This window comes from Odocoileus virginianus, chromosome 28 (assembly GCF_023699985.2).
Source record: "Odocoileus virginianus isolate 20LAN1187 ecotype Illinois chromosome 28, Ovbor_1.2, whole genome shotgun sequence".
Classification (NCBI taxonomy): domain Eukaryota; kingdom Metazoa; phylum Chordata; class Mammalia; order Artiodactyla; family Cervidae; genus Odocoileus; species Odocoileus virginianus.
This window is the reverse complement of record NC_069701.1, coordinates 11,094,295-11,105,356: the sequence shown is the minus strand read 5'-3', so window position 1 is coordinate 11,105,356 and position 11,062 is coordinate 11,094,295. Positions and strand designations below refer to the sequence as shown.

At 38.2% G+C, this 11,062-nt stretch overlaps 1 protein-coding gene across 5 annotated transcripts in view; it reads right to left on the bottom strand.

Moving 5' to 3' along the window:
• Positions 1 to 1,729: 1,729 nt before the first annotated feature.
• The window catches only part of RAB30 (RAB30, member RAS oncogene family), a 98,474-nt gene continuing 89,141 nt past the window's right edge, over positions 1,730 to 11,062 (bottom strand). For all 5 annotated transcript variants that reach the window (XM_070457216.1, XM_020882485.2, XM_020882488.2 and 2 more), the window contains one exon: positions 1,730 to 9,289. In XM_070457216.1, coding sequence (XP_070313317.1) covers positions 9,039 to 9,289 — 251 coding nt within the window. In that variant the 3' untranslated portion in view covers positions 1,730 to 9,038. The remainder of the gene's footprint in view (positions 9,290 to 11,062) is intronic.

The following is an 11,062-nucleotide window of genomic DNA, read 5'->3' as shown; positions in this document are numbered from 1 at the left end:
TAAAAAATTCTGTTACAAATAAAAAGTTATTAATACATTCATCCTCTGCACACAAAATACATTCTTTTTACTCTCAGTATGAATTATTTCTTAATAATAAAAACCAAAGCTACAATGGACAGTCAAGTGGTTTGGCAATTTGACAATGTTTTTTCAAGAAGGAAAATCCACACTTTGAAAGACAGTCGATATTCATGAAGGAATTGTATATTAAAAGTGCTCTTTCATTGAATCCTTGAAGATTGAGTGCTGCTATCCAGTATGATTTGTAGACGTCCTTTCCCATGAAATTCTCCATGTGATGAAAACCCAGTTTCCACAAGACTGAAGCAGTCTTCATAACACTGACTATCATATCTAAATGATGGCCTCAGAAAAATTCTTATAGACACAGTAGTGTGTCAGCCATTAAGAGTCTCCTAATTGACCAAATGATCTAAGATTATAAGTTGCATTCTCTAAGGATTTTAAGAAGCTCTGCTTAAATGAACACAAGTGACTTGATTTGCTAGACTAACTGTTTAAATTTTAAGAGATGTGAAAACATATCCCCATAGAAAACTTGTACACAAATATATATACATACACACACACATATATATAGCAGCATTATTTATAATAGCCAAAAAGTGAAAACAACCCAAATGTTCATCAACCGCTGGACAAGTAAAATGTGGTATGTGTATACATACAATGGAATATTATTTAGCCATAAAAATGTATTAATTCATGCTACAACATGATACTTGGTACAACATGAAACTTAAAAACATTATGCTAAGTGAAAGAAGCCAGACACAAAAGAGCACATATTGTATGATTCTATTTATATGGAATGCCCAGGATAGGCAAATCTGTAGCAACAAAATAGATTAGTGGTTGTGAGACGTTGATGGGGAATCAGGAAGAGTGATGCTAACGGGTACAGAATTTCTTTGGGAGATGATGAAAATGTTCTGGAGTCAAAGAATGGTGATGGCTGCACAACTTTGTGAAAATACCAAAAAACATTGAATTGTACACTTTAAAGGGGTAAATTACATAATGTATGAATTATGTCTGCATTTTGAAAAGAGAAATGCAACTTCATTTTTAAATATCTTTTCAGATTCCTGCTCCCTCTACCCCTTTTTAATGTTGATTAAAGTGTTCAGACAATCACCTTTCTACAAAATGTTTTCAGATAATTGCACTCACATCATCATCAGCTTATATTTCTAACAGGCATTTTATTAAAAAGGAATACATGAACACAGAAGACATGATACAGCATACCGTTAGTATCTGCATATTAACATTTAAAATCAAGTATTTTGCTTGTGTTGAAGCTAATAGCTAGATTTTATATATTGATGTATTTAGATATTATTGAGAGCCTATGCTTAAAACCAATAAAAAGAGCTGAGTTCATAAGATTCCATGATGAACAAGTTTGTTTATGTTTGTCGGTTACAACTATGTCTATGTTAAAGATCCATTTCGATGGAAAGAGATATGTAAAGGGAAACTAGGGATTTTCTAAGTCTTCATAAAACAGCTTATCTAAATATTTTAACTAGCTGCTGAGAAGACGTCCAGAATTATATATTTTATATTTTATTTCACCCCTATACTAAAAGTCATGCATTAAAATGTATGCAACAATATATATGGGGCATACTTTTTCCCTTTAGATTATGAAAAAAATCTCTTCTTAACCCTTTATTAGCTGAAATTTTGATCAAATGTGTTTTGTTTTTTTTTTGCTGAAAACAGCAATTTTATTCACACACTTTATGTAAGTGTATTTAAGTAGCTCCCTTCAGATCATCAAAGAAGCCCCAACCATCTGGTATGTCTAGAGGCCACTTCAGTGAGCAGAAATTAGAAGCCAGCATTCCAGTCGTTTGAAATTTTCTACAACAAGAACACGAAAGCCCCAAAATGTCTTAAAGGAATAAAAGGATTCACACACACAAAATTTTTTTAAATAAATCAATTGACATTCAAGTAGCCTACAAGAAATTTCCACTAACATTCAGCAATTATATAGAACAAGAGAATATTTATTCTTAATGATTACTTTCCAGAAAGCAGTATGTTTAGCAGCTGTTTTTCAGAGGGCTTCTCAAGTTTTGCTATTGTTATTTAATCCAGGCATTACTGTGTAACTTTAAACAAAAGCTCTGCACCATTCAACCAACTAGTGTCAAATTATCCTAGCAGACCAGATTCTTACCTTTTGCTACTGTGTGCAAGAATTTTTGCTTTATTAGGCATTTGGTATTCTGATTTTTATTTCAGAATGTAGGAAAGGCAAGAAACCCTGCTAATATTAGGTGTTGGTAATTATGTCCATCAAATTATGTCATATATGAAATTACATTCTAAAAGTAGTTGACAAAGCTGGGACTTGTGACTCCACTTTTACCAAGAGGAGAAAACAAGAGCCACACACCAGAATAAGTCTTCAGAAGCACACTTGGTTATCAAGAATATGTTAACTAAAGAAGAAAATACTGACTAACTGAAGAGTCACAACAGTGTTTGTGATCTAAATCTGATCGCTATCAATAAGAATCTTGACATTCCCCAAGGGGATAATAATTATCACCTTAATGAGCTTTTTCTTTCAGTTTTTTCAAAATGAGGCAAAAGGGTAATAATAAATGGCAAACATGGCCCTTTAAAAAGAAGACAGGATCAACCAATTTTTCTTCTCTTGGAGGATGGGATCAAGAAGAAAGAGGTTCAAATTGCACTGTGAGGTATTTCAGTAATAAGGTTAAGTTTCCTGATAATGAGTTTGCAACCCTGGAATTGCCCACTGGAAGAGACAGAATACCTTTCTTGAAGTAGTAAAGAAGTAGAGTGTCAAAAAAAAAAAAAAAAAAAAGAAGTAGACTGTCTTGGGTAACAGTTATGCACTAAGGCAGAAAAATGGATTAAACACGTGACTTTCTTTTAAGGCTCTTTCAGAAACGGAATTTTCGTTTTTGTTTTTCTGAAGTCAGGAGGGTTCCTTGTTTTGTTCAAAGGATCTATACTTGTTTCAAACCATCCAAGGTCTGCTCTTCATCAAGGAGAAAAGAACAAATATTTGGGTGCTTACTGTTTACCAAGTTCAGTACTTTCAATTTATCTAATCTTCACAATAATCCTGACAGGTATTACTACTATTAGTCCATCTGGTAGATGAGGAAACGGATGCTCAAGAGATTGTGCTTTGCATAATGTTACAGCTAATTCAAGGGAATTCTAGGACTCCTCACCGCTAGCCTAGTGTTCCATCCTCTAATCACCTCCCTACATCACTCCCTGATGTGTCAAAGTCACAACCCACCAAGGATTTCATCAGGAACTAGAACATAACACCTCTAAAAATTTTGCTTTAACTCAGTGGAAAAGTAAAATTTTGACTCATGCACATCATGCAGGCAATTAAAGAGGAGGCTAGCTTTTGTGCTCTGATTTCTCATCCAAAGGAATCAAAGAAAGTCTCACCCAAACTCAAGTGTTTCTCACCATAGTGATGCAAGACCAATGACTTTTGTTTAAGAAGACCAATAAAGAGCCACCTACCAGCCTTGCAAGGATGCAAGTTATTTTGCAAGTGGAATCATTAGAGTCATGAGCTTTATTAGTAAATATTGCTTAGAATTATCTCTGATTTTCAAATCAAAGATCTATATGTTGTTACTTTCTACATGAAGCAACTTGGTCTCCATTCTTTTAAAACCATTTTCAGATCATGTTTTTTCAAAAGAATCAAACAAACTAACCAAATGTCATTTGAGATTTTCCAAGATTGATCTTGGGGACTGCTTTATGCCAGTGACCACCAGCCCATCTGTGATGGGAGCTGTAAAACTTCATGGGATCTTTGACTGAAGATTCTGCTCTGCTAAAAAGGTTTATCCTGAAACCCTGAAGAGATAGCAACTATTCACTAAAACTGAGCCTGGCCTATGTTTAGCAAGTGACAGATGCAAAATTTCCACGATTTAATGTGGGCTTCCCTGGTGGTTCAGATGGTAAAGAGTCTGTCTGCAATTCGGGAGATCTGGATTCGATCCCTGGGTTGGGAAAATCCCCTAGAGAAGGGGACGGTTCGTGTAACTTCTACTAAAACAATACATTTTTAATCTTTAACTCAAGATCCAGTTTGTGATTTCAACAAGACATCAATGAATGGACCAAAAAAAGCAATTCCAGCCTAAGGGTATAAGGGTCAGTCTCTTGACCTAAATGACATGCAAGCAACCTCCTTCCTGGAGAGGGGCATGCACTTTGGGCAAAAGAGCAAAACCTTAAAAAAAATTATTAGCTGTGGGTCAACAGATATTTAATTGAACATGTTATGAGGAGCAAAGTGCTAGAAATAGAATTTTAATAGGTCATCTTGTCCACCCCAACAAGTGCTGGGATCCTCTCCACACCATCTTTGCCAAGTTCTCAATGAGCCTGTGCTTGACAGAGGCAGCCCCTTCCATGAGGAATCAACTTGTTGAGAAACTTCTCTCTAATGTGAAGTTCAAGTCCATGGCCCTATGACCTGTATTCAGTGGGTCTTATTCCACCCCTTCAAACCAGAGTCTTATTCTAATGTACCAGTTGTATTCCTCTTTTTCCCAAGCTAAACATCCCCAAATCCTTCAAATATTGTTCAAACATTTTAAATCTAAAACTCCTTCACCATCTTTGCTTTGCCTCAATTTGGTTTCTTTTTTTCAGTCACCAAGAACATTTTGTATTGGGCTATAGCTGATTTCAATTTGTTTTTAAACAATGGCTCCCCAAAATGACAGCAAAGTTCCCATGGGCTTAAGAAAGGAGATGAAGTGTTGTCTTCCTTGCTCTAACATTACTATAATTAATGAGCTATTGGAAGGGATGATAATTTCTCAGTTCAGTAAGATCTCTCCCCAGTCTGAAGAATCTAAGGGAAATCATTTTTCCCTCCAAACACAAATAGGCTCAGGTCACAGATATAAAATCCAAGAAGAAGAAAAAACAAAAACCCACAAAGCGCATCCCTTTCTTAGCCCCAAATTAGTGCTTAACCATACTGCTTATGTAGAGTACATTTTGTCAGAAGGGTAATGTGTTTTTTCACTGCTTTTCATTTTCTAGTTAAGTCTCAAGAGTATTAGTTGCACTAAAACACATCTGTCAGGGCCGTGGTTGAAGAGAATAAGTAACCAGTTGAAGTTAAAAAAAAAAAAAAACTAAAAACTTCTAGAAAAAAACGGTAAACCCTAGAAGAGCTCTTTCAGAGGCTAACAGGGCAGTGATCCTTAAAGTACTTATGACTATGAAATACACAGAGTTTTGCAGTATTAAGAAACAGAAAAGTATATCTTTAAAGCTGTTGGTTTGATACACGGAAAAAAACTAAATAGTCTTTTTTTCTGAATATAATATGATCCTATTCGTGTAGATTATTAAAAAAGGAAGAAGTTTTCATTTTAGTCAGACGACCAATTCAAAATCATTTGCAGCTGGTATTTACTCAGAAAGATTCATTAATTGAACCTTGATAGTGGATCTGTAAGAATTACGGGATAGTTTAAAGGATAAATGAGGCAAATCATTATCTAACACTGAAAGTAACCAGTGTCCTCCAAAGACACATATTCATAAACAGAAGAGGAAAGAAGAATCCAGTCCTTGCTTAAATACTGCCTCTTCTCTCCAACAAGTCTAAATTGCTTAAATAGCCCTAATCCAAGTATCTTATTTTGGCCAATGGCTTTTGCCTCTCTTACCAAACTGTAACTCAGAAACTAGCACACTGTCAATCCATTTCATTTTCACTTTCAGTTATTTTCTTGCCTCTTTACTCAGAGGTGCTAACATGAAACAACTAAAAAAAAAAAGAAGAAGAAGAAGAAAAGGCCAGGGAAAGCTAATGGCCTACTCTAAGTAATCCACAGAAGGATAACTGGCTACATATAATCAAACTTAAACATGACTATAATTCAATAGCTCTAACAAAACACATGGAGGACTAAAAAGCCTTGCATAGGTAAAGGACAAAGCATGAAATCCTTTGAGAATACAGCCTATACAAAGCCATAATATCATTAATATGAGTAAACTATATGATTTCACAGATTCTCCAGATCTGGCTCTATGACATGATTATGATGCATTGTAAACAGGAAAAAGTGTGCCATATATTTAGTAACTTTATTTAAAGAAAAAAAAAGATCACACCAAAACGGAGGCAGACATGGACTCCGGAGGTCTCACGAATCAGATCAGGCCAAACTGAACTATGAGAACACAACCCTCTTTTTCATCCATTGTTAAATGAGAATTCATTTTCATTTAAGAAGGTTCATCTTAGCAAATATGACCAAGGCAATAGCAACTAATAGACAAATCAACACATTTGGGTCCTGGCCTGGGTTAAGATGACCATGTTTAAATAGTGTCCTTCCTCAAGTTCTATTTGAGAAATTTCTGTTTAACTGGAAAAGCTCCTCTCGGCACTAAGTTGTTTATTCAACTAATATTTACTGAGCACCTACAAAATTGTCAGGGCTTGTTCTCAAACTTGAGATACATCAGGGAACAAGTGTCCATAAGGCCTAATCTAGAATTTACACAGCTAAGAGAGAAAAAAAAAGAAACAACGCCCTCGATTCTCATGTGTCCCTGCTGATGTGGCGTAGATGGTGACTGTTAAGTACAAAAAGGCTGCAAGGAATAAAAGAGGAAAGGGGCCAAGAGCAGAGCCTTCTAATCCCCTTAAAGCTCAGCCAAGAGTATATAAAGGAGACTGTTCCCTAGGAAATATTCTCAGAATGCAAGAGTGGCCCTACAGCCTGCTATTTTACAACTATTATGTCCAATCTAACAGCTTGTAGCCTCTATTTCATAAAGCAACTTTATTTTCAACATACTTGCTGCTATGAAACAAAGTTGGGTCATGATGTACTGGGGACCTTGGATTTTGCTCTAAATGAGACCTAAACTTAAGGGCATTTCCTCACCATGTAAAAAGAGCTCTTCTGCTCACCTTGATCAACTTTTCTGAATACCTTTTATTTGCTGGCTTGATGAGGAAGATGGGGAGGGAAAGGCAACCATGATAAACTATTTTTGTTGGTGTTTATGAAAATCATTTTCTTTCCTATAGAGATAGATTCTTAAATAAAAGTGACTCGAACTTCTGGGATCCCTTTCTCTTACCCACAGTATCAGGACAACCATGGCGAAGCCAACCATAGCATCAGTCCCTTAAACAATATGTACAGTTCCCACGTGCAAGTGACAGGTCACTCTGAAACCTGCCCTAGAAATGCTAGAAAGGCTTCGCCAGTATTGTGTCTGTACATGAGTCGCTGCTTTAAAATTCAATAGCTTTCACACATCAATATATCAGAACCAAGACTGCCACCATCTACAACAACAGTGGAATGACCTACCATATCCGAATCCCATGACTCATCCCTCAGTTATGCTAAGCAGCAAGCTACTGAAACATCTGACAGCAACAACAGCAAACAATTTTAATCATTTTCCCAATTTGCATTTATATCTGGGAACAAATTGGAAGTATGGCACTGAAGAAACAGCAACACATTCAGCAGCATAGCTTCCATTGGAGTTGTTTTTTTAATGGGCTAAGAAAAGGCATGCACACCTCCATCTGAACTGGAGATTTGCAGGGACATATGCATACAAGGGAGCGGGGGAAGGAGGGGGATAAGGTAAAAAGGGGAAAATCAGGAAAAAAGTGAGGAAAAGAAAAAGATATGGGAAAGAATGAATGGTCATGAGTCTGAGAGTAACATTACTACAAGGAGATGACAAATGACTACTCCATCTGCTTCCACAGGCAGATTTTTTTCTAAGGTTATCACTGCAGATACAAAAATGGTTCGTGAGACTTTTCATCCACTGCGATTCTCACTTACCATACTAAAAACATCTACAAAATCCTAAGCATTGGTCTGTCCAAGATGGATAGTACCAGGAAGCCAAAGACGAGACTTGCTATCAAGGACTGTGCTCTGCTTGGAACTCCACACTGCAGTCCATTAAGCCACAGTATTTTGGTCAGATCGGGTCTGGTTTTTCATACTACTTATAATGTCTTAGAGCTAATCTCTTATATGAGGGTGTCAACCATTCTCTCTCTCTCTCTCTCTTTTTTTTTTTTTCATTTTTCAAACTTTTTCATTTACTTGAAGGGCAGGAAAGATGGGAGAACGGAAGAAGAAAATGGTAGAGACTTAGAGGGGAAGAGGAAAGGAAAAGTATCCTCTTTTCCAATAAATCTATCCTAGGGCAGGTGGTAGTGAGACTTCGAGAAAGAGAGCTGATTTATAGTCTTCCCTTAATTTTTGTTTTGTTTTTATTTCTATGTAAGGTAGGTAAGGACATCGATGTACTAAAATGTTTGGTCTGTGAAAAAGCGGAATCATTAGCACCAGAAGGAGTCGTGGAGCTTGTGTACAGTATTAAAACTATGATTGTTACTGTTGTCATGGGTAAAGGTTTCATCTCACTGTTACATCCCAAAGTTCTTGAAAGTGCCCGTGGAAAAAAAGAGAAATAACACTTGTCAAAATCTCCATGGAGTCATCCACACGCACCACAGAGATAGGACTTGGCCTTGCCGGGTTTGGTTTATCTGGTAGACAAGAAAACCAGGGCCCCCAGAAGCCCTAAAGAGCAGCCCCCCACATGCACCCACTGGCGTGCAGGAGGGGTCCCTACAGTACGTTTCCCCCTGGACCATGTTCGGGAATGCGTTTTACTTGCTTGTTTAAAAAAACAAAAGCAACATGCTCTGCAGATCATGGAGCGCCTAGGGCAATTTTCTCCTTGACCCGACTCCAGACTGCAAAAGGGTGAAACCGTTGTATGTTCCGCGAACGCTGGCCTGCAGACGAGGCCCCGACCCAGCGTGCTTCGTAAGCTCGGGAGCCCACAGGAGTCAGAAGGTCCCAGAGCGGGAGCCACAGTCATCGCCAGGTCTCCCCAGCAGCTGGGGGCCCATCAGGGCAGCTGCGGATTCCTCTCTCCTCGCCTTGCCTCAGCCTTTAGTTGAAATTACAACAAGTCAAATAGCTGATACTTTTCCCTTCTCCAGGTAAGGGTGAGGATACATTGTTCACCAGGGTGTTCTGCCTGGCTTCACTGATGAGGCGGCAAGCCAAGTCAAGGAAGAGTTTCTCCACGTTATCGGACTCTTTGGCTGAGGTCTCCAGATAATACATGTCCTGAGCTTCTGAGAATTCTTCGGCTCTCTGCTGGGAGACCTCTCTCCTTTCAGCCAGATCAATCTTGTTGCCTAAAACAGCAGTAAAATCAGAGAGAGAGAAAGAGAGAGGGTCGTCATTTGACCTTTTTGCGGATTGGGAAACATCCAATTCAGCTCCGTATCTGAAGTCAAACCAGACAGATGGGAAAGTAAAGTGAAACCAAATGGCACTATGATTCCTGGGTTGTTTATTTTAAAATATCAGTGCCATTTGTAACGGCAAAGAACTGGAACCAACCCAAAAGCCCATCAGCTGGGCACTGGCTGAATAAACTATGTTATAACCATAGCTATTTGGAGTTATGTGTCACAGGAAAAAGCAATGAGGAAGGACGTCCCTGGTGGTCCGGTGGTTAAGAGTCTTCCTGCCAACACATGGGACATGAGTTCGGTCCCTGGTCCAGGAAGATCCCACATGCTGTAGGGCATCTAAGCTCATGCACCCCAACTACTGGGCCCTCATATCACAATTAATGAAGCCCACACACACCCTAGAGCCCGTGCTCCACAACAAGAGAAGCCCACACACCACAACTAGAGAAAGTCTGTGTACAGCAGTGAAGACCCAGTGCAGCCAAATATAAATAAATGAAAAAAAAAAATCTTTAAAAAGCAATGAGGAATATCTCTACAGGCTATCATGGAATGAGACATTAGGATAGGTGGTTAAGCAAATAAAGCAAAGTAAGAAAAAAGCATATATAATGCACAGCTCTTGATCTAAGGAAAAGGGGTGAAAAATACATACATATAGTGTCTTATTTTATTAATGAGACACTAAAACAAAATTTTAATTTTAAAGATAACAATTACCTGTGAAAGGAACAAGGATGAGGGATGAAAATCAGACCTCTCTAAATATACTTTGTGTCATAGATTTGACTTCAGAATCTTATCAGTGTTTTATATGACTATACAATATGAAATTAAATTTAAAAAGCAATTCCTAAAATTGAAAACAAAATTAAACAAATGAACCTGTTATCATGAAGTGGCATGATCACACAAACAGGAACTATTTCAGGTAAGCTGAAGAGAATTTAACCAGTAATGGAACCACGCATCCCCAGTGGCATATAACCTAAGGACAAACAGAACTGAAGGAAAAAATCTTCAAGTGCTGCAGAAATCATCTTGTTAGTGGTCGTGTTAGCAGCATTATTCTGTGCTGCTGTACATGTTTTAGGGGATAAATTATGCTGGTGACACTGGGACAGGGATTTGGGACATGGGAGAAAGGAAATACGGATATAAGTTTAATGAGGTAAAGGAAAATTCCTGTCGTCCCGAATTACAAATGGAAGTATCAGTGTGAATAATTCATGGTGCTATTTTACCTTTAAAAATTGTTCTACTTCTGTCCTGGAAATCTGACAAAGGTGATATGTCAGCTGTGGTGCTTGGCAACATTGCTCATGGTAAAAGTGACCCTTGATTGATAAATTCCATCTGGCCTGGGAATTCTATGCATGAATTATAAATACCTAATGGAAAACCTTACCTTTGGGCTCTCCTAAGTGTGGCAATTCTTCATTTGAAAAGACCCTGAAAGTTAGGACTGTCGGGTTACTACAAGAGAGGTTGGCGCCTATGGGGGCACTGAGGCTGGCAGCCAGAGCAGACCCCGCACTCGCCTGAAGCAAGCCTTGTGCCCTCACATCTGAACTGTCCTGGGAGGCCCTGGGCAGCTCTGTGGACTCTATGAGGGCTGCTTGCCCTGAAAAGGAATGCTTGCACTGACCTGTTATTAAGCTGTGTTTGCTGTCCTGTATCCTGCTAAATGTCTGTGATGCCAGGTGGCCT